The 24,617-nt window shown below is 41.6% G+C and overlaps 1 protein-coding gene across 2 annotated transcripts in view; it reads left to right on the forward strand.

Annotated features, from left to right (window-relative positions):
- The window catches only part of ITPR1 (inositol 1,4,5-trisphosphate receptor, type 1), a 437,331-nt gene that overhangs the window by 216,862 nt on the left and 195,852 nt on the right, over positions 1–24,617 (forward strand). For both annotated transcript variants that reach the window (XM_006846621.1, XM_006846622.1), the window contains 7 exons: positions 929–1,180; positions 7,585–7,710; positions 9,362–9,490; positions 13,581–13,701; positions 16,497–16,681; positions 21,372–21,520; positions 22,901–23,012. In XM_006846621.1, coding sequence (XP_006846684.1) covers positions 929–1,180; positions 7,585–7,710; positions 9,362–9,490; positions 13,581–13,701; positions 16,497–16,681; positions 21,372–21,520; positions 22,901–23,012 — 1,074 coding nt within the window. The remainder of the gene's footprint in view (positions 1–928; positions 1,181–7,584; positions 7,711–9,361; positions 9,491–13,580; positions 13,702–16,496; positions 16,682–21,371; positions 21,521–22,900; positions 23,013–24,617) is intronic.

The raw sequence follows: 24,617 nt of genomic DNA on the forward strand, positions 1-24,617 counted from the left end.
GAACAGCTGGTAGTTTCGAACTGCTGACCTTGCGGTTCACAGCCTGATTCGCAACCACTATGCTACCATTTTATTTATGAGATCCCAGAGTGTTAGGGGAATTCATGGTTCTTTTGATGAGAATTGAAAGGAGGCATGTCTTTATTAGAAATGGATAATTCGTCACTGAAGAGATGAAATCATGTGAAGAGAGTTGTAAGTATATACTTCGTAAAGTATAAAAAAGAGCATGGAGACATTTTTAAATGGTGCAAACAGACTCCTGACTATTAACCTAGAGGTTAGTGGTTCAAACCCACCTAATGATGCCACAGAAGAAAGGCCTGCTGGTCTTTTTCGGTAAAGATTAGTTTTTTTGTTATGTGCTGTTGAGTCCATTCTGACTCTTGGTGACCCGGTATAGGGTTTCTGAGGAGCAGCTGGTGAGCATCAACTACTGACCTTGCGATTCACACCAAATATGTAGCTGAGTGCTTATCCTACAGCGCCACACCAGGACTCCCCTGTAAAGACCACAGCCATTGATAACCCTGTGGAGCCCAGTTGGTCATCTGGAATAGGTGGGGTCACATGAGATGTGATCGACTCGAGAACATCAGGTTTAGATTCATTGGTTTATATAGCTTTGGAAATAATCCTCAAGTGTGAGCTGTCTGTGTTTGCATTTCATACATGAGGCTTTCTCTTTCCTAATACTTCTATGGCCACTGTGGTATTTCTGTATCTGTGATTTCAAATTTGATGAATTTTTAACTGTTCAGTAATAGATATGAATGAAATCTGGGTGAGTTTAGGAATACAGGTATGACTAGTTCTGGAAGGGCAGTGCTAAAAGAACATCTTTCTCAGCAAATGGTTCTTGCTACCTTTTTGGTCCCCTCTCACCCTGTGTAAATTTGCAGCTTAAACAAGAACTCCTCTTTTATAGCTGGTCAACTCAGGAGAAGACGTGCTCGTGTTCTACAATGACAGAGCCTCTTTCCAGACTCTGATCCAGATGATGAGGTCAGAGCGAGACCGCATGGATGAGAACAGCCCACTCATGTACCACATCCACTTGGTGGAACTCCTGGCTGTATGCACCGAGGGCAAGAATGTGTACACCGAGATCAAGTGTAACTCCCTACTGCCACTCGATGACATTGTCCGTGTGGTGACCCACGAGGACTGCATCCCTGAGGTGAGAGCCACAGCTGGGCTGTGCCTTTCTTGTCTCTCTATGGGTGTGAGGAACTGGGCTCTATGGAGAAACTGCCCAGTGGCTGGCCAGGATGAGACTACAGCAGAATTTTGAGAACTGCAGCTCAATTTGCTGAAACAAAATTTTCTTGAGTATAGATTTTGTGTGAAAGGCATGTGGGGGAAGCTGGTCTTGTCTCCCATCTCCTTAGGAGGAGTTGAAAATTGTTCCAGTTCTCCAGAATGAGCTTCTCAGGAAAGAGGTTAAGAGTGGGTTGAAATTTAGCTCATACAAATAGAAGAATTATTCCATTAGTTTATTCTTTAAAAAGAATACTAATCAAAGATAATACATGAAAAAAAGAGAAAATGATGATACTTGATAATTGTAAAAAATTTAGGAACTAAAAATAATCGATAATTCCACAATCCATAATAATTACCTGTTACATTTTGTTTTGTTGGTCTCTTAAAATTTTTTTTTATAATGTAAAACGGGGTTCTGGTATGGCACTATAGGATACGCACTAGACTTCTATAACTACAGGTTCAATGTTCAAACCCATCAGCCACTCCTTGGAAAACCCTATACTGGGTTACTAAGAGTCAGCACGGACTTGACAGCACTTACTACCACCAACAAAAGATATATAACAATAAGTTTTCTATTTTAACTATTTCTAGATGTAGAATTCAGTGACATTAAGTACCCATACCATCTTGTACCACCGTCACTACTGTCCCATTTCTAAAATCCTTACATCACCCTAAACAGAAACTCAGTACCCCTGAAGCAATTAATAACCCATTCTCCCCTCCCCTGAGCCCCCAGTAACCACTAAGAAACCTCTCCTGTATGCATTTCTCCATTCTAGTCATGTCGTTTAAATTGGGGGTGGGCTGGAAGAGGTCCATTGTTAGTCTGATTTTTTTCAGTCAGCTGAATATTTTTTATTTCATTCCTGGCATAACATGTATCAGAATTCCACTGCTGTCTGTTCTTGATGTTAGGTTCTGTCACATCAGTTCCTGCTCCTAGCGACCCTGTGCACAGTAGAACCAAGCACTGCCAGGTCCTGTGCTATCCTCAGACTTTTGTTATGTTTGAGCCCAGTGTTGTACCACTGGGTCAGTCCATCTCGATGGGGGTCTTCCCCTTTCTCGTTGACCCTTTACCAAGCATGATGTCCTTCTCTAGCAACCGGTCCCTCCTGACAACATGTCCAAAGAACGAGAGGCAAAGTCTCTCCTGCTTCTAAGGAGCATTTTGGCTGTATTTCTTCTAAGACAAATTTGTTAGTTTCTTCTTCCAGCCCATGGTTCTTTCAGTATTCTTTGCCAGCAACATAATTCAAATGCATTGATTCTTCTACAGGCTTCCTTATTAACTGTCCAAGTTTCCCATGTATATGAGACAACCGAAAATACCATGGATTGGGTCAGGCACGCTTTAGTCCTCAAACTGAAATCTTTACTCTTTAACACTTGAAAGAAGTCTTCTGCAGCACATCTGCTGAATACAATATGTTATTTGATTTCTTGAATGCCTGTTGTTGTGAAGTGCCATTGAGTTGGTTCTGACCCAAAGCAGGACCCTGTATAGGGTTTCCGAGGAGCAGCTGGTGAGCTTGAACCACCAACCTTGCAGTTCAAACGGCTTTGCAGTCTGGCACATTAACCCACAGCGTCACAGCAGGGCTCCTCTTGAATGCTACTTACATGAATATTGATTACAAATTTAAGCAAAATGAAGTTTTTAACAACTTTATTTTTTTTTTTCATTTATCATAATGTTATATATTAGTTGTGAGGATTTGCTCTTTTTGACTGAATAATATTCCTTTGTCTATCAAATGTTTTTATTCCTCCTATTTATTTTGATGTTGTTAAGAGTTGTTGAGCTGATTTCAACTTGTAGCAAACTCTGTATAGGGTTTCCTAGGAGTGGCTGGTTGGTTTGAACCACCGACCTTGTGGTTAGCAATCCAGTCCTCATCCTACAGTACCACACCAGGACTCCTTCCTATTGATACATATTGTTTAACAACAAAATATCAGTCATACCTTTTATTTTTGTACATCTTAAAATATGTACTGCTGGTTTATATTTTAAAGTACATAATTTGTATCTAAATATACTTGTATAAATCTGCATATATATTGTTGTTGTTATGTGCTGTGGAGTTGGTTCTGATGAATAGTGACCCTCTGGTAGCGTAGTGGTTACGAATCGGGCTGCGAACCTAAAGGTCAGCGGTTCGAAACTACCAGCCGCTCCGCGGGAGAAAGATAAGGCTTTCTACTCCCGTAAGGATTTACACCCTCGGAAACCCTGTACAGGGTCGCTATGGGTCGGAACCGACTCGACGGCACTTAACAACAACAATATACAACATATGTGATGCATATTGGATATGTATATTTACATATGTAAATATACTTATATTTACATATGTAAATATATGTAGTATTTTTGGGGGGGGGACAAGTTAATACGTTTTATATTGTTCAAATATCAAAATCTATAAAACAGTAATGGAACCCTGGTGGCACTCATCTGGTAATTGAAACGTTGACAGTTAGAAGCCATCAGCTCCTTTGTGGGAGAAAGATATAGTCTGTTACCTTAAAGATTGTAGCCTTTGGGGCAGTTCTGGTTTGTCATGTAGGGTTGCTATGAGTCAGAATTGGCTTTATGGAACTGGGTTTGGTTGTGGAATACAGCACTAAACAATGAAAAGCGTAATTTGTTCCTCCCTACTCTCTGGATAATGATTTATTATATTCTTGTATAACATCCAGACTTGCATATAAACACAAAAGGTAGCAGTCAGTATACTCTTCTGTACTGGAACACTTTATTTTCTTTCCATATCAGTTCATAATGAGATTCCACATTCCCCTTTTATATTTGCATACGGTTCTATCATACAGATGCTCCTAATTGCCCTCTCTGAGGGCAGTAAATTGTTAACACAATGTATAATAATGTAATGAGATGGAAGCAGAAATTAAATGACATATCGCATTAGGCAAATCTGCTGCGCAAAACCTCTTTAAAGTGTTGAAGAGCAAAGATTTCAGTTTGAGGACTAAAATGTGCCTGACCTAAGCCACAGTATTTTCAGTCACCTCATATGCATGCGAAAGTTGGACAGTGAATAAGGCAGACCATGGAAGAATTGATGCATGTAAGTTATGGTGTTGGAGGAGAATATTGGAAGCACCATGGTCTGCCTAAAGAACAAACCAATCCATGTAGGAAGAAATGCAGCCAGAGTGCTCCTTGGAATCCAAGATGGCCTGACTTCATCTCTCATACTTCAGACATATTATCAGGATGGACCAGTCCCTGGAGAAGGACATCATGTTTGGTACAGTGGAGGGTCACAGACCCCAGTGAGATTGATTGGCACAGTGGCTTCAACAATGGATTCAAATGTTGCAATAATTATGAGGTTGGCGCAGGACCAAGCGGTGTTTTGTTTTGTTGTACATAGGGTGGCTGTGATCAGTACTGACTCGATGGCACTGTCTAACAACAATGAGCTAATAATAATTCTTACATTTGTATAACAAGGATATGTCGTAGCGCTGTAGTAAAAACACTTAGCTGCTAACTAAAAGATCTGCCGTTTGAACCCACCTCTGGAGTTATTGCTCCAGAGAAGATGAGGGAAGTCTGCTTTTGTAAAAACTACGGCCTTAGAAGCCCAGGGAACAGTTCTGCTTTGTTCGATAGAGTTACTGTGAGTCAGAGTCAACCCGAGGGCATTGGATTGAGTTATAAAATAATGGGATTGCCTGTTTTCTCACAGGTTAACCACACAACACGTTGTCAAATGTTTGGATTCTTAGGAATTCCACTGCTGCTATAATTTTCATTTCTTTATTGTGGGTTTTACAGTACAGCTCATATTTGATGAATAACGTAAGTACAGAAAAACACCTGAGAAGAAGAATAGAATATTTGTGCAAACACCATCCCAGAAATTGAACAAAAACTTTTTGTTAGGTTTCCCAGTCATTGACCTTCTGTAAGGGGCTCCCTCCTGGAGGTAAATATGTAATCCCATAGTTGCTTTTCTAAACAATATTATTTGGTTTTGTCAGTTTGAACTTTGCTTATTATTTTGTTTTCTTTTAAATTCAATGATATGTTGTTCAGATTCATCCATACTCATCCATGTGGCTGTGCTGATTTTTAGAGTATTCCGTGGTATCATGGTACCAAAAGTTACTTTTCTGTCCTGATGATGCTCATTTTGGTTGTTTGCACTTTGGGACTGTGTTCTGGTACACATGTGCACATGTCTCTGTAGGTACATACATAGACGTAGAGGTGCTGTATTCAAGGATATACATTTCTTCCATTTTATGTCATGATGCCAAGTTGTTGGCCAACACAGTTTTTACAGTTTCCGTCTCTCCTTCCTCCAGAACTCTTATTGCTTCACAGACTCTGAAATGCTTGTTAATCTCATGGGTGTGTCGTGCTGTCTCCTGTTGTTGTTTGTTGCCTTTTGTAACTCACGGAGACTCCGTGTGTATCAGACTAGCACTACACAGGCTGTTTGTGGATATGACCTTTTGAAAGCAGATAGCCATTCGTGTTTTCTGACGTTGTGGTATCTCAAACCCACTGCCGTCTGATTGATTCTAATTCGCAGTGACCCTCCAGTAAGAGTAGAATTTTGAAGGCTGTAAATCTGTATGGGAGTCCTGGTGTGGCACTGTAGGATAAGTGCTAGACCTCCATGTCGGTTTGAACTGCAAGGTTGGTGGTTCAAATCCATCAGCCACTCCTCAGAAACCGTATACAGGGTTGCCATGAGTTGAAACCAACTTGATGGCACTAAGCAACAACAGTAAACCTTTATGGAAAGAGATAGTCTCATTATTCTCCCACAATGGGCTGGTGGGTTTGAACCACCGATGTTGTGGGTAGTAGCCCAGTGTTCACTCCACTGCATCACCATGCCTTCTTGTGGTGTCTCATAGTGGTTTTAATTCTTTACCCTCGATTACAAAAGAAAGTTGAGCCCCCTCTCAATGTGTTCATTGGACATTTGATAATCATTTTTTCAAAAAATATAATGTTGAATTATTTGCCTAGTTTTTCTATTGGGATGTCTATCTTCATTCTGATCTGTAAGAGCTCTTTGTTGCTTAAGTGCCTTGTTTCTTTCAATCAATGCCATTTAAGTTTTTTTTCTTTTTTAATGTTTTATTTGAATTACGAATTATGCGATAGTTTACATGGGAGAACATTAGTTTTACATTCATCCTATTGTATATCATCCCATTGCCATGGTTACAGTCCCCTCCATACATCATCAACCAACCAAAGGGTATACACTACAAGTCTGTCCTTTGGTCATCAGCACACAGCCCCTCTCCCTCTCTGTGTCTAAAGTCCCCAGCTGTTCCATCTCTCCACGTCATCGTCGTCTCTGCCTCCATCTCAAGCATCACTGCTTCTCTGGGTAGGGTCCCACTCTCTGCTCTTCTCCCTTGATGGTCCCAGGGACCTCCGCTCCTGGACTGAAAAGTTATTCACTCCCTCCTTGCTATAAAACGTCTACTTTTACATTACCAACCCTCACAATAGGTCCTGTTAACAATTATTCACTATTGTATCACAAGAGACCTATCCACATTTCCTTTCATCAGCCCTACCTAGACAGATTGGATACTACTCAGTGGAGATTCTACCTTCCTCCACGCCCTCTGGATCAAGGTTCCCTCTTGAAAGCTTATAAGCCAGTCACTTCTTGCTTTTGTAGCCCCCCCTCCCCCCCACCATTTTGGGTAGCCAATGTCCAAGTTGCCCATCCCTGTCTACTCTGTGTATGGAGGGGGTGGGAATCATCCTTGCTGTAAAGATTTGTTCCCTCTTTTGAGCTACTTCATCCATAGGTAAAGGTCAAGTTCATCAAATTGTATCAGATTACACTTTTTTCCTCTTCTGTCTTCTTCTAGTTGAGCTTTGATCATCCAGTCATTGAAGCCAGGTCAAGTGGATATTATCTGCAAGTGTGGGTGATCTTGTGCATATGCCCTCTCTTATTAGCTGGATGCTTCGCTCTCCATTCTAGTCCTCTGTGGCTATTTAAGTCTTTTAATGATGTGTTTTCATGAATAGCAGTTTTTAAATTTTAATGAGGTCAAATTTTCCATCTTCTTTCTGGTTTGTTTTGTGGTATCGTACTCTACCTTGGAGTTATGAAATATTCTCATCCAAAACTTTAGAATTTCCTAACTGCTGATTTTTAATATAAAAAAGTCATAGAAATTGAGCCTGCAGGGGACCCTGGTCTCTTCTCACTATCAACATGAGGTAGGTAAGCAATACTGCATATACCAAGGTGTTTTTTTCAGAAAAGCTTGTTTTTTATTTTCCAGGTTAAAATCGCATACATTAACTTCCTGAATCACTGCTATGTGGACACTGAGGTGGAAATGAAGGAGATTTACACCAGCAATCACATGTGGAAGTTGTTTGAAAATTTCCTTGTAGATATCTGCAGGGTATGGTTTCCTGAAACTCAGGGAAAAGAGTGTTTGTGTGTGTGTGTGGTGGGGGGGTGTGAGTGAGTGTGGGGAAACTCCCAGCCTGGGTGGAATAACTTTGGCTGTACAATTTGAAAACTGATTCCTTTCACATTTTTCATGTCCTACCTTTTGCTTTAAGCTGGGACTAGATTCTAGTAATCAAGTTTCAGAGAAGAAAGGTTATTTCAGGTTTTTACTCTATCCCTTATAAATAGTAACCTGAATGCTAACCTGGGACACAGTGAAATCAAATTGTATAAGGGTTTACTTTCTTGTCCTTGAAGGGCACCCTTCTGTGCTTGAATATTGATTGGTCTCCCACAGTCTCAGGCTGAGGATTTTACAAAGCACTTTATGTGCTATCTTTTACTTTCAGGATCTAGCCGTTTCGGTGGGCTTTCTGTGTATTTATTAATTAGGTTAATAGTCACTCCAAAGGCACAAGGCTACTACTACATAACAAAGCACACTATGGATTTAATATGAGTTTTATGGTCGGAAAATGTGGAGGAGCCAGGTGATAAGGGTCTTTAGAGACTGGTGTTTTCTGTCTGACTTTGCATTGATCGCTATGAGACCAGCTTCCTGTCAGAACTTTGTTTCTGAGTACTGTATTTAATAATACTCAGGTGCTTGTATCACAGACAAAGTGTTACTTTATCTCATACTCCTCCTAGTCTCTTTATGCCACAGACCTAGAATTTTTGCTTTTCTTTGTATCAGATGCCAACAGTGTTTTTTTTATGAAAAGTCCAGATAGGAAATGAACCACCTGGTCTTTGTTCCACTCTTCCCCTCTGCCCTTATAGCTTGAAAACATCATAACAATTTATAAACAAATGAGCATGACTATATTACAATAATACTTTATTTATAAAATTAGCTACTTTGCCAACCCCCATATAATGTTGTTCAGAAATACTGTTAAGTGCATTACTAATTGCGTTCTGTCAACGTGTGCTCAAAGTGCCCAGTATTAAACTGAGACTGTGGTGGTCTGTTAATAAAATTTTATTCAAAAAACATATATTTTCTCTAAACCTGTTCTGGCTACTCTTCTTCCGAGCAGCATGATTAGGTAGCATACAAGTGAAAGCCAAGATGTCTTCTCTTCCCCCAACACTTAGACTGTCAGTTATCCCAATTTACTGCCCTCTATTTTGAACACTGTTGGAAATCAATAGCATTTTTTTATTGAGTGATAATGTCGTAGGACTGTAGAATGTCAGACAGAAAGGACATCAGCGATATAAATAGGCTTGCCTGATTGCACTGACTAGAGCCCATGGCTTAAGCAGAGGGCAGCTTAATTTTAATGAAAGATTAAAACTCATGTAGTTCCTCTTGAGGTTTTAGAATTGTTACATGTGGGTAGAAGCGACGGCCTTGTAAGTCCCATACTAGTGTTAATGTTTTGTGATTGTACAGCTATGGTATCTGAGTGGATGTGTGTCTTTTTTCCCCATGATTTATTTTCATTATCTTTTAAGGAGAGGTTAAATATTGACCTATAGGTCTTTACCTTTCATTTCTAAGGGTTCTCAGTGGGAAGGGTATTGGGTTTCTTAAGTTTACACCTGAAATGCAAGGTTTGGTGTAACCTTTCAAACCTCCAATTGTCTTCCAGGCCTGTAACAACACAAGTGACAGGAAGCACGCAGACTCCATTCTGGAGAAGTACGTGACTGAAATTGTCATGAGTATTGTTACTACCTTCTTTAGTTCGCCCTTCTCAGATCAGAGTACGACGTTGCAGGTAAGAAGTAAAAATGTAGATCCAGAATATTCACAGCAGTCTTCATCAGTTGTTGCTAGTTGAGAGTAGCTGCTGCAGGGTCCCTTTGATATAGAATACCTGAGGATGTGTTCCCTACACTAGATGCTTTTAGTAGTTTAATTTTCTCCTTCAAATACTCTTCCCTTGTTATTATTATTATTTTGATTCAGTCTTGCCCACCCCACCCTCCATCCTAGAGAAACCCAAGCAAAAGTCCATTGCTGTCAAGGTGATTCCAATTCCTTAGCAACACTACAGGAGAGGGTGGAACCGCCTCATAGGGTTTCCAAGGCTGTCAGTTATGGAAGCAGGCTGTCTCCTCTTTCTTCATGGAGTGGCTGGTGGGTTCGAACCATTGACCTTTTGGTTAGCAGCTGTGCTTTAACCACTGTACCTCCAGGGCTGCCCATAAAGAGATGAAGCTCGCAGATAGGTGCTGTTGTTGAGAAAGTGACATCGAGTCAATTCTGATCCATAGCGACCCTCTATAGGGTTTCCAAAGAACAGCTGGTGAGCTTGAACCACTGACCTTGCAGTTCAAACAACTTTGCAGTCTGATGCATTAGCCCACAGTACCACACCAGACTAACATATCATTATTACTTTTTCTTTCTAAACACCCGTAAACCCCCTTTTTGGTGGGGATTTCACTAGAAATGATGCGCTGCTGGAGTGAGAAGTTGTTTACGCAGGGTTGCTGCATTGCATTGAAGCCTGTGTCATGGTGTGCCATGGAGTTGTTTAGTGCCCTAACCCTACGTGGCCATTCTCAGTGTGCTTAAAATTTCGAAGTCTTGAAACCATGTATCTGGAGGACTGGCCGAGACTTTTTTTACTTGAAAAAATCACCTCTATTTATGATTTACATTGGAGTCCACTATTATGGTAGTCTTACTGCTTGTCCACGTCTGCAAACTACAGAAGGAAAGCTGATCTTGGTCTCCAGTGGACCATTCTTGTCCAGCAAAGAAATAGAAATTGTCCTGGGGCTGTTGGTGTCCTAGGATGGTTGGATTTAGATAAATAATCGAAATAAGTGTAAGTCCTCCAAGGAAAGTGTAATACATGGTCAATATGAGGGTAAATCAAGACGTATTGCTGTAAAATCATAGAATTGTTCATTAAACAAAAAAACATCAAAATGTGATACTAGTTTTTGCTGATAGACCCTCCATCCATGTCTGTACACTTCTAAAGGCAGTGTTTCCATCTCTTTAACCTTTTACCAAAGAATTCTGCGCTCTTTGATTTACACCGCATCAAAATGGCAGTTTTGGCATCCTCGAGGGATTCAAATTATTTTTCTTTTCAGTTTTCTTTGAGATTTGGGAACACATAGAAGTCTGATGGGGGGCCAAAGTCAGAGCTGTAGGGTGGGTGTGGCAAGGCTTCTCAATGAAATTCTTGTAGGACAACCTTTGCTACCCTGGAAGAATGAGCAGGTACATTTTCATGATGGAAAACAATTAACTCAGCAACTTCATTGGCCATTTTCTCCCCGATGCAGTTTCCTATTTAAACTTCTTCATAATAAAGCCTTGTGACCATCCCATGTGCTTCAAGAAAATCTGTGAGGATTACCCCCTTTGAAATCCTCAAAAAACACAGTAACAACAACAACAATAACATTCTGAGCTGACCTCTCTGCCTTGAATTTACCTGGTACAGCAGATCCTCTCAGAAATCATGATTTTAATTGGATTTTTTTTTGAAGACAAAATAATGAGAGTAAGACAATTGTGTTGTTGAGGAAACTTGTTTGCAGCCATCCACTGATTGCAGAGAAGTCTTTGAACTCACTTTTGGTTGAAATAGACCCATGCTTGTATGAACTGGAACCTTGATGATGGTGGTGGTGTTAAGTGCTGTTGAGTCAGTTCTTACTCATAGTGATTCTGTATAGTGTTTCCAAGGAGTGACTGGTGGGTTTGAACCACCAACTGTGTGGTTAGAAATCCAGTGCTTTTCCTACAGTACCACACCAGGACTCTGGACCCTTGGTATCAATTATTTCTTACTCGTTTAATACTCATTGCTACAATTGTGGCATTTCAGAATAAAGCATTGGACCGCAAAGTCAGTTTGAACTGAAAGGTCATGGTTCAATCTCACCAGCAACTCCTTGGAAACCCTATACAGGGCTGCTATGAGTTGGAACCAACTCAATGACACTTAACAACAACAGCAGCATATTCTATTGGAGTCCTGGTGTGGCACTGTAGGATAAGCACTAGACAGCAAGGTCTGTTTAAACTGCAGGATCAGCAGTTCATATCCACCAGCCACTCCTTGGAACCCTGTACTTACAGAGTTGCTATGAGTCAGAACTGACTCGACAGCACTCAACAACAATAATACTCCAGTAACTATGCAAAAAGGAGCTCTGGTAGCGTAGTGGTTATGAATCAGGCTAATCTCGTGGTCAGCAGTTCAAAACTACCAGCGGTTCTGCAGGAGAAAGATGAGGCTTTCCGTTCCCGTAAAGATTAACAGCCTCAGAAACCCTGTACAGGGCTGCTATGAGTCAGAACCTACTCCACGGCACATAACAACAACAACTATGCAAAGCAGTTCGTGTAAGCCTAGAGCAGCCTATGAGATAGGTTTATGCTCTCTATTTTGCAAATGAGTAAACTGAGACACATATTATTTTACCCAGCTGTGGTCACAGCTGTTTGGGATGTAACTGATTGACTCTGAATCTTGAATGAGGAAATTTTAGCAAGGCACACAGCAACAACACTAGGTAATTTCCTAGACACTGCGAGTGACCAGTTCAGTTTAGTCATTAATATAAAGCATCGTATGGTTGCTGCCTTTAGAGTTTCTCCACCTAGTCTTGGATATTTGGGGACTGGAAACTTGTTGGTCCCTAAGCTAAGCACTTGAGTTCTTGGAGTGCTTTTGGATTCTTTGTTTACCCTTGCTGGACCTTTGTGTTTCATTTCCTACTTGGAGAGAAAGCCTGTGTCATAGAATTGTTATTGAGGTCTCGGTGAGATCAGATTTCAAGTGTCTGTCACATAAACCCAACCAAAACCATGGCACACAATAGTGACAATGATGTGAACAGTGTTTATAGGGGAGGCTGTGATAGTTCATCATTCTGTTTGTGTTTTGTTTTATTATTCGGATATTTTATACTTGTGCCTGTGGCTTTGCTTTTTGTTATTCGCAGGCTGTGGGGAGGTGGGATGTATGGCCCTTCTTTTACCCCTGACACTTTCAGCTTTGCTGTACATATTAGCCTCCCACTTTTATTTTTTTTTAAGTTTTTGTGAATTGAGTGATCACTTACATAGGAGAACATCGGTTTTACACTCATTGTTTCATTGCAATGATTACAATCTCCTCCATGTATCATCATTCAATAGTATTTGCTTCCATTCTCTCTTTGTTTTTTTGTTGTTGTTGTTGTTTTATTTTGAGGTGGGTGGGAGGGAATGTGCACAAAAACACTCAAGAATATATAATTTAAACAGCCAAAGGGCACGTTCTGTAAGCCTTCCTCCAGGCTGCCAGCACTCAGTCTTTCTCTTTCCATGAATCTAGAGTCCTCAGCTGCTCTCTCTCTCTCCATGTTCTCATCTCTGCCTCCATCTCTGGTGCTGCTGCTTCTCTGGATAAGGTCCCGCATTCTGCTCCTGCTCTTCTTGCTTGATGGTCCTAGGGTCCTCTGTTCCTGGACTGTAAGATTAACCACTCCCCCATTTTGGTTACAAAACTTCTACCTTTACAATTGTGACAATCGCAGTTAGTCATGATAACAGTTACTCAGTATAGAATCATAAGACTCTAATCCCCATCTTTTTTAACCAGACCCATCTAGACAAGATGAGACTTATTCAGTGGTCAAACCTAGATAGATAAAATCACATTTGTACATAGGCTTAAAATACTCAGTTTTTCTTCTGTGGCATCCATCTCATAGCTAAGCAGCCTCCTCCCACTCTTACCAAATGATGCATTCCCACAAGGTTGCGGGCAGCTTTACTTCTAATCTTTCTCGGTTACCTACAAAGATGAGCCCTCGCATCAGCTTGCTCTCTCTCGGACTTTTCTCTTTCAGACTCGTCAGCCGGTTTTTGTGCAGCTGCTGCAAGGCGTGTTCAGGGTTTACCACTGCAACTGGCTGGTGCCGAGCCAGAAAGCCTCCGTGGAGGGCTGCATCCGGGTACTTTCAGATGTAGGTAAGATATCACTTCAGCCTGGACTTCACATGGTGGAACTGAAATGCCTACCAGTAATAAAGGCCACCACTTACTGACCACTTGTGCCAGTCCTCCTAGGTTACACAGACAGGAAATTAGGGAATTGCAGAGCCAGACTGGGCTTATATCCGTTAAACCAGCATTTCCCAAAGGAAGAGCCAGTAAGCCCCAAAGTCAGAGGGTGTTGGAAAACAAGATTCCATAGTAACTGTTAGGTAACTCTTGGCAAAGCCACAGGGCACACAAGCTAGCCCACAATCTTGGAAAGGTCCCATTCAAGAGGCTCATTTGTTTATTGCAGCAAGTGTATTTGACCTTAGGAAAATTTCTTTTTTTAACCCCTATAGAGCACCTGTCTGTATTCCAGTGAACTCTCTTTCTCAGAACTGCTGCACTGCTCCCCTTTATCTCTCAGGGATAAATGGTTTTTCTCTCCCTTTTCCATCCCCAGCAAGTCTCATGTCTTAAAAAGCCAAAAGCCCCCTGTCATCAGGTCAATTCCGAGTCATAGCAACACTTTAGGACAGTAGAACTGCTCCTTAGGGTTTCTGAGGTTGTAAATCTTTATGGGAACAGACTGCTTCATCTTTCTCCTGCCTTACAGGAAACTTTAAAAGGAAGCTATGAAAATTGCTGATCCTTCAGCCTGCCTGATTTGATCTAATTTGATCATTTTCGCCGTTTTGTCCCTCCAAAAAATGCTATGCAAAGGGGTAAGCCACTCTCGTAAGGGTGAGAAGAGTTATCTACAGATGGAAGATTTTTAGATCTCTGTAGACAGTAACCAAGGAACCCTGGTAGCACAGTGGTTAAGTACATGAATGATGCTAACTGAAAGGTCAGTGATTTGAACCCACCAGGCACTCCACAGGAAAAAGATTCCAGAGATATCACTGCCTTGGAAATCCTACAGGGAAGTTCTATTCTGGCCTGGGTCACTATGAGCTGGTAATGACTTGAATGGCAACAGGGTTAGAAGTAGCCAGATGGGCTACTTAAGCACTACTCAGTGGCTGTCTAGCAAGTGTGAACTGGGTTCCTTAGGGTTTGTTGCCTGATTTCTGTAGTCCTTATCCGAGTTCCTATACTCTCATGTGGCAGATACTGGTGTCTTTTATTTTTATTAGTTATGTGGCAGTATTTGCTTTGAAATTCATGTGCCCTATGAATCAGACTGTGAACCACAAGGTCAGCAGTTTGAAACTACCAGCTGTTCTGCGGGAGAAAGATGAGGCTTTCTGCTCCTGTAAAGATTTACAGTTTTGGAAACCCTATGCAAGGTCGCTATGATTTGGAACCGACTCCACAGCACATCACAACAACAATAAAACAGGTTCAAGATATGATTGGTATCTCAGAAGCAAGATCCTAACAGGGGATCCTCACATCGCCTGTCCTCGTTTTATTTAGTCCCTGGCTGATGCCAATAGCAGGTGTGCTCAGCTACTAACGAAAAGGTTAGACGTCTGAGTCCAAACAGAGGTGTACCTCAGAAGAAAGACCTGGTGATGTCCTCCTGAAAAATAAGCCATCTATTCTCTTCCAACACACATGAGTTGAAATCAACAGCAACTAGTTTGGGTCCTCATTTTGAATAAGCATCATGAAGGATATGCTTACTAAGGCCAAAGAAAATGTATGAGAGTTAATTGGTTAAGCTTAAAGCAAACAGCTGCCCGGACTAGTTCAACAGTCATTAGGAGGTAAAAGCTTTCAGCAGTTTGCACAGTGATAAGACAGGAGAGCGTATGCTTGGGAAAAGGCAGCATATGAAAACAGCACAACCCATTAGCTCTAGGACTCTGGCCTTATGGTCCTGGGGGAATGACCTCGACTTTAGTTGTTTAGCTTAGAAAAGTATACCCAAGGGCCATCATTTCTAGCTGAGACAGGGAATCTGTGCAGCTTGCTTTGTATTTGTAAAATTTTTATATTTTCCCTAAATTTCCCACTTTTTCTATGAAACCGTGTGAGAAATGTTAATTCTGACAAATGTTCAAGAAATCCAATCTGTACTCATTTTAGCTAGGGTGAGGTTCTTTTTATTCGATTTTGCAAAATCAGGTGCCCAACCCAATAGACACGGGCAGACGTGCCACATGGCTGACCCACAAACAGTTGTGTTTCCCTGTCTCAAAAAAGCCCCTTCTCCAGTTCCCCTTTTCCTGGGAACTATGAAATTTTACCATTCTACCCTGAATGTTCTATTTTCCTTCTCCCTGAGAAGCCTGAATGGTGCCCATGGTCTTGATGACTCTGTCCTTATTTAAAATTCCTTGTCCTAGAACAGTGCTCTTACTCCCCTTCCCCCAGTTCATTCTGCTTACATATTCCTGGGTGTGAATCAACAACCTAGGTCTGGTGTAGCAGTCTCATGGGCCCTTCATTCCTGAAGATGGACCATCTTGCAAATTTCTCACATTAGGGGGCAGTGATGGTTTTAGTGCTGGGCCTCCCGTGTGGGAGACCGAGGTTCACTTCCGAGCCGCCGTACCTCGTACACAGACACCACCCATATGTCAGTGTCCACTTGTGTGTTGCTCTGATGCTGGACAGGTTTCAGTGCAATTTCCATGCCAAGATGGACTCAGAAGAAAGACCTGGTGAACGGCTTTCTAAAGTCAGTCAGTGAAAACCGTGTCTGACGTCACTGTTCACAGAGTCACCATGACTCAAGGGCCACTTAGTGGCAGTTAGTAGCATGCATCCAGCCTGTCTCTAAGTCAGCTCCCACAAAACATTGTCACCTCATGAGTCATTGTTCTTCTGTGCAGCTAAGAGCCGGACCATTGCCATCCCGGTGGACTTGGACAGCCAAGTCAACAACCTCTTTCTGAAGTCCCATAACATTGTGCAGAAAACAGCCATGAACTGGCGGCTGTCAGCCCGTAATGCAGCACGCAGAGACTCCGTCCTGGCTGCTTCCAGAGACTACCGGAACATCATTGAGAGACTGCAGGTAATATCTGGTGCTGAGGGAAGCAGCACTTACTTGGCTATGGGTAGTTCCCATTCACAGCAATGCTTTCTTAGGGAGATGTTAGTATCTTGAGTGAAGAGTTCAGAGGAATAGTATTCATGTGTCCTGCAGTGTGAAGCTGCCTAGGAAAAAGACATCTCCTAACAACGCCTGATTTTTAGACATTATTCATAGATCCACAAATATCTTTATGAAAAATGGGCCGTCTGCATTTATTAAAAAGACATATTTAAGGACTCTCGGTGTCTGGACACAATAAGTAGTGGTTGTGTGCCAGGGAGTCGATTCTGACTCAGAGTGACCCTATATAGAGTATCTGAAGCTGTAAATCTTTATAAGAGCAGAAAGCCTCATCTTTCTCCCAAGGAGCACCTGGTAGTTTTAAACTGCTGACCTTGTGTTTAGCAGCCCAACTTGTAGCCCGCAATGTAACCAGGGCTCCTTTAGAATAGGGCACAGGGCCTCATTTCCCCCCCTACACCCTAGGATAGCTGGTGTCCTGAATCAGGAGGAGAGCAAGTGTAAACGGTGCTGGAGAGAAGTTTTATATCAGAATGAGCCAGATGAAAATAAAGTGTTATGCAATGCTAGTTAGATTTGCATAACAAAAGACCTGTTCTTCTTTTGTTAAAGGGGAGGGCAGCAAGTATTAGATGATTGTGAAACCCTGAAAACATCCACCCTAAGATAGCATAGATATCTTTTGCAAACAGCAGTCGTACCTGGACCACAGTTTAAGCATCACAGATCTTTAGGAGGAGCATGGACCAGTGACGAAGAATGTGATATCAGACTCCACTGCTTAGAAACGGTGTAGCCTTGAAGAAGTTTCTTAATTCTTCAGTGCTTCAGTTTTTGAATTTATAAGATAATTATATCACATGAGATTGATTGTATCTCATGAGATTGATGTAAGGATTCAGATCCATGTTTCAGTTTGCTACGTCTGTGTAGCAAATCATCCTGAAGCGTAATAGTTTAAAGCCATAACAGTTACTATCCTTGCCTCTTATGGAAGTAGACTGACTAAGCTAGGTCTTTCTTGCTCAGAATCTCTTATGTACTTACAGTCCAATGGTAGCTGGGCTTGAACTCATCTGCACACATTAGTCCTTCACCAGTCTGCCAATTGATACTGGGTGTCAGTTGGGACCTCAGCTGGGGTTGTTGAATGAAATTTCTTTATGCGGTCTCAGTTTCCTCACAACATGGCAGCTGAGTCTAAGGGTGAGCATCTCTGGAGAGAGCCAAAGTGAAAGCGTTTTATGACCAAGTTTCAGAAGTCCTGTAGCATCTTCTGTCATAGTCTGTTGGTCAAGGCAGCCAAAAAGGGCCACTCAGGTTGAAGGGGAGGAACTTCAGTGTCACAGTGTACGTAGGATACATGAGATCAGATCTGCTGCGGTGGCATCTGTGGACAAAACAGTACACTAACATAGATCAGTGGCTGGCAAGTCACACGTACTCCCTGCCATCACAAGCACCCCATAACTGAGGACTGTTGTTTATAGTTACTACTTAAGTTCTTACTGTTGTTACTACCGTGACTATAATAATAATTACGAGATATAGTCCCAAGTCTCTGTGAGATTGTGTAAGTTACCTAGAGGTGAATTCATCTGTGTGCTTCTCAGTGGGGATATGATGGTGAGCGGATAGGGAAGCATTCTTTGACTTCATGGACTCTCAGGTCTTTGGAGGGGAGACAGATAGTCATCAGATAATCACACAGATAAGTGCTGCAAGAGCCAGATCCGCAGAAGCAAAGAGCACAGTGCTGTGTGGTTATTTATTCTGATAAAGTAACCTCACGTTGACTGGTTTGGGAAGATGGTCAAGGAAGACTCTGCTGAGACAGTGACATTTGAAGCATGTGCTGTGGCTTAGGTGTTAGGCTGTTATCTACATGCTTGATGCTTCAAACCAACCAGCTACTTTCCAGGAGAAATGAACTATCTACGTCGACTCCATGGTCGTGGATTTGTATGTTTGGTTGTTTTTTGGTTTTCAGAAGGAACGGTAGGACTCATTTAAAGAAAAGGAGAGCACTGTTCAGTGGTGGAATTCTTGCCTTCCTTGCAAGAGACTTGAGTTCGATTCCTGGCCAGTGCACCATCTGTCAGTAGAGGGCTTGTATGCTATTCTGATGTGGAACAAGTTTCAGTAGATCTTCCAGACCAAGACAGAAAACTCAGCCAGTGAAAACCCTGTGGATCACAATGGCCGGATGTCTTTGTGTGTGAGGTCACGACGGAGAATGGGAGAGAGGGAAACCGGCAAGTGGCAAGTGCACAGTACAAGAGAGAATGGAGCCCATTCCAGAGTTAAAGGGAGCTTGATGTAGCTGGAGCCCCGGGAACTGGGAGGTCACAGATTTTACCCTTATTTTCACAGAAGCAGTTCTTAAACCAAGGCCATTTGGTTACTTATGGAGCAATTCCTGACCCCACCATGCATTTAGAAAGTGGAGGGATATCATAGGCTCAACAGCAGCATAAGTACAGTATTTTCTTGCCTGATCAAATTAAATTAAAATACTACCTGCTGCCAAGCACACCAGTTTCTTGGGCTCTTCTTAGACTCGCGATGCCTGTTTGAGGCTCTGTAGGTTAACATGCCAGACTGCAAAACCATTTGAACTGCAAGGTCGGCGGTTTAAAGTCACCAGTTGCTCCTTGGAAACCCTCTACGGGTTTCGCTGTGGGTCGGAATCGACTCAATGGCACTTTAGAACAGTTCTTAGGGAGGAGTTCTGGCGTGGCGCTGTAGGACAGTGCACTGGAATGTAATGTTAATTGGAGTCACACGTTGGACAGTTCAAATTCACCCGGCTTTCCTCCTCAGAAACCTTAGAAAGGGTCACTATGAGTCAGAACTGACTGGACGTGATGGCACTTAACAACAACAATTCTTAAGGAGTAAAATAAAATGCATGCACAGGTGATGCTTGTTTTAAATACTTGTTCAGTTATTGACAGGGGTCTTCCTTATCCAAGTAGTTCTTGTCTGCCTCACTTTAGTTACAAAATTGTCTAGAGGAACAACAGTTGTAATGAAAGCACATTCACATGCAAACTGATCACTTGTATCTGGGATCTCCATGTGGACAGACACTCCCTCACTGAACCTTAGCATCTTTCCCTGCCCATTGTTTCTCCCCCTCTGTCTGTGGGCCTCCCTCTGATTACCTACTGGCATATACATTTGGCAATACTGTACAAATAAATGACCAAGTCAAGTTCAAATTTTGCAAAATAACTGTATCTACTGGCTGCAAATGTTATTTGACAAATGAGAATCTGCTCAAGACAGGGCCAGTTAAAAGTGAAGCACAATGGTGTGCTTCCAAAGAGGAAACTAAGGAGACACTCAGAGTAACTTTGCAAAAATTGGCCTCCTTTTGACTGTGTTGTGAGCATCAAATCTGAATGTAGACATGAACTCTCCACAGTCTTCTAGAAATTTGTCGCTCCCCACCCGCAAAAAAAAAAAAAAAATCAATGATGTTTGAATGTCTGATGCTGTATGAAGAGTCCATTTCCTTACTCCACCCTCCCCGCCGCTCCCCACCCGCAAAAAAAAAAAAAAAAAGTCAACATTTGTTTTATCCTTTATTGTGTGGTTGCAATGATTACCCCACATTTGGTAAATATTAGCTAGAATAAATATATCTTCATATATTTTCACTGGATTACCCAAATTAAAGATTAATCACTTCAATATTGAAGTGTATGTGATTTAAAGAACCTTCTCCATGCATACCTCCTTGGTTCGTCAGGCCCTCCTGTATGAGCTGATGGGCTAGGTTGTGTCCCTGTTTTTAGACAACATGCTTTGAGTGAGGTGTTGAGTCTCCCAAGCCATACAGCCGGCTTTAGCATCTTTTGTGAAGATGTTTTCTCACCTGTTTTCTGCCATTTGCCTTTATATGGTGTTTGTTGTGTTGGTTTTTGCTACTCTTTCAACTTCTCTCTGTTTTCCTTTCCTACAGCTGTGTGTTTTGCATTTGAAGACCATCATGCTATGAGGGTACATGTATTTAGCATGTTGATAGAGCATGTTCATTTGTTTGTGTTCTTGTTTTGATATGACTTTTTTTATTCAATGCGTAATCCATGTTCGTTGTAAAATCATTGGACTGTACCGTCAAGTATTAATTGTACAGAAGATACTTGGAGTCAACTGGAATGCCACCACACGGTGATAACCAGTTGTCATATTTTAGTAATATTCTGTGTGTATCCTGTAGTTGTTGATGTTGTTCATAAAAATAAAGTCGTAGGTCCATACTCTGTGGCCATCTAGATGCCGTATCATAGACAGCTTCACTTGGTGTCCAATATATATATATATATATATATATTGGCCTCGTATTTCAAAATATCTGGAATGATCCCTCAAGTACCATAAGACCATCTCAAAAGAAGGGGTGATGGGAATGTTGACTTTTGTATTTTAGCTTTGTTTTCTGTATCAGAGGCTAATGCTTCAGGGAGCCATTAGGTGACATCTAAAAATTTCTTGAAATTCATGTCCTACGGCACTAAAGTTCATCTAACCCTAGCGTAGTCTGTGCGTAATGCCGTGGGTCAGAAATAAGTGGAGTCTTGCCTGCCTGTGGCTCTGCCTCCAGCCGGGACCATTGACCCAGGCAGTAATTTCCTTCCAGGACATTGTTTCGGCGCTGGAGGACCGGCTCAGGCCCCTGGTGCAGGCTGAGCTCTCTGTACTCGTGGATGTGCTCCATAGACCTGAACTGCTTTTCCCAGAGAACACAGATGCCAGACGAAAATGTGAAAGCGGGGGCTTCATTTGCAAGTAAGCAAGTTTCTCACCCCGGAGTGGAGGTGGAAGGGTTATAGCTGTCAGAGACCCAGTGACCAGACCAAGCTTTTGTTCCTGAAGCTGAAAACAACAGCGCAGTCCTGGTTTTTAAGTTAGGTGAAGGCAAGGGCATGACCTCCCCAAAGTAAGTTGGTTCCTGAATCCTAACTGAGAAGTTCTCATTTTCTCAGCCTGGCTACTCATTCCTTTTTCACTTAGCATCGTACCTGCCTCTTGTTGTGGTTGTTGTCGTTAACTGCTGTTGAGTTGGTTCCAACCCATAACGACCCTGTATAGTGTTTCCAAGGAGCGGCTGGTGAACTTGAACAACCGACCGTGTGGTTCAAGCGACTCTGCAGTTTAGCTGTGGTACAGACATAAAAATCCATGACCTTCACAGAGAATGGGCCCATCAGGCCCTAACAGTCTTCGAACAATGTTGAAGTTTTAGTGTATGCCCTGAGCGTAATCCAAACAGAAATTTTCCCATGACCAGAAATTGCCTTTGTTTTTTGTTTGTTTTTAAACCTTAAGGCTGTTTGCTTATTTGTTTAACTCTACCCATGAATGTCTTCATTTTCTGGACCCTTCCAAGCACAAGATTGTGTTTTCACACCAACCATTATCCTAAGGAAGTGTTTCTTTCTTTTTTTTTTTTTTTACATTGCTCGCACATTTTAGTGTTTTCCTCAGTAATCCTCAGTGGATAATAAATAGTCACACTTCATGAAGGAGCAGTTTTGAGTGGCCCTCTGTCTCCTCCCTCTCCATATAAATCTCTGTATTGTTTGAGGCTGACCAAACCTGGGAGGCCTGTTTGCTGCCGCTGACCAGCAGGTGTCGCTATTGAAACACAGTCACAAAGAGTTGGCCTCAGTTCAGTGAATGCCCTAAAGAATGTTTAACCTGAAAACCCTTAATAAATATTTGCTAATTAACTGACTAGGAGCTCTGGTAGTGGTTACGAATCGGGCTGCGAACCTTAAGGTCAGTGGTTCGAAACTACCAGCCGCTCCGCGGGAGAAAGATGAGGCTTTCTACTCCCGTAAGGATTTACACCCTCGGAAACCCTGTACAGGGTCGCTATGGGTCGGAACCGACTCGAAGGCACTTAACAACAACAACAAAATTAACTGACTGGAGTCAGTGTGGATACTGTAGAATAAGCACTAGATGGCTAACCATAAGGTTGACAGTTCAAACCCACCATTCTTTTCTCAGAAACCCTATACAGGGTTGCTATGAGTCGGAACCGACTCGACCACACTTAACAGCAGCAATTAACTGACTAGATTCCATAAGTGGCTTGTGAAGTTTTTTATAAATGTAAAGACAGTTTCAGGAATGTAATTCATGTTTTTCGCCCCTGCTCAGGTTAATAAAGCATACCAAACAGTTGCTGGAGGAGAATGAGGAGAAGCTCTGTATTAAGGTACTGCAGACCCTCAGAGAGATGATGACCAAAGACAGAGGCTATGGAGAAAAGGTACCGCCTTTCATTTTCAAGTGGAAACCGTATTTTACTGTTACGTTGAACAAGGGGTGGTGGTTAGGAATCTGCCTTAGTAAAGATATGACAGTATTGATTGAAGGATTAACCTTTTCCTTTATTTATTTAACTCCTTTATCCTATCACTAAAGATAACTAAATATCCTAGCTACTCCTTTGAAAGTCAGATATACTTTGTCCTCATTTATAGGCTGCTTGCCATATAATCTGTTAGCAGAGAAATACTAATAACAAGATGTTTCATCTGTGTAAGTTCCCAATGAAACTCTAAATGCCTCTTGTATAGGAAAGTATGCGTTCCTGAGTTGTGGGTTCCAAGGAAGCATACCTGTGGGTTTACTTGCTTCTGCTTTTGGGTAAGATGTTGCACAATCCTTCTTGTGCCTCCAGAAACTCCCTCCAGTTCTAACTGGAATGAAGGCAGGCAGTCACGTAACCATTTCTAATTGCGATTGTGAAATGCACCTCCCTGTGGTCTGAAACTTCCTAGCACGTGCACCAACTAAGACCTTCCCAACACTCCAGGCTGGGTGATAGTAGGAGTGAAACGATCCCATTGACTCACTTATTTGCTCTCAGCAGAAAATCAATAGCCTGTAACACAGAATTCCAGTTCAAATGTCACCAGTTTTCATTTGAATGTAATCATTGTTTCTCATGTATTCTTAACAGTTAGTTCTAAGTAGATGAATACATGGCTATCACTGACTTATCCAGATTCCCAGTAATTCATATATTCATTTATGTGATGAAGCCTTGTTAATGAAATCCTTACTTTCCTTGTCTAAATGAATGGTGACAGCCAGATTATTGCAAGTATAAAAGTCTGCAGAAGTCTTCCCTTTGCCCCGAGTTAATACATTTCATTAGTGTTAGAGCACTTTATACAGGAAGATCATTAGACAAGAAAAAACAAAGTACACAGTCCTTATAGCAGAACATATTTGATCGCTGTCCCCAAAGTGCAAGGATTTTAAATGCCACTCTTCTCATTTTAAGTGTACAAATTAAAAGATGAATAGATGTTGGCTAATTAGAAAAGAAATTCCTATAACTCAATAGAAAATTTTTAGAGGACATTGCCTAAAAAGATTTCATACACGTATGGAAGCTTTCAGAGGGCAGCTGGAGAAGACAGAATCAAGTATTAACGTAATGGGCAAAGACCTGGAGTTAGAAAACTAAAAGTGAAAAGAGCATGCTCATCGTTTTTCAAGCTGAATGAGTTGAAGAAAAAAAATTGTCTCAATTTGCAATAAGGAAATATTAAATGACACAGAAAGTATCAAAAGAAGATTATGAGGAATACACAGCCACTGTACAAAAAAGAATTGGTTGGTACTCAGTCATTTCAGGAAGTAGAATGTGATTAAGACCCAGTGATTTAAAAGGAAGCTTTAAAATGTCTCAATTGGTATCCTATCAGTTCCTAGAAAAACAAGGATCCAGGAATTAATGGACTCCCACAGAGATGTTTCAACAAAGATGCATGCTGGAAGCACTTACATTTCTTTCTCCGGAAATTTGGAAGACAGCTACCTGGCCAGTCATTCTGAAGAGTTCCATACTTGAAAGAATGTG

Source organism: Chrysochloris asiatica, unplaced genomic scaffold (genome assembly GCF_000296735.1).
Source record: "Chrysochloris asiatica unplaced genomic scaffold, ChrAsi1.0 scaffold00028, whole genome shotgun sequence".
Taxonomy (NCBI): Eukaryota; Metazoa; Chordata; class Mammalia; order Afrosoricida; family Chrysochloridae; genus Chrysochloris; species Chrysochloris asiatica.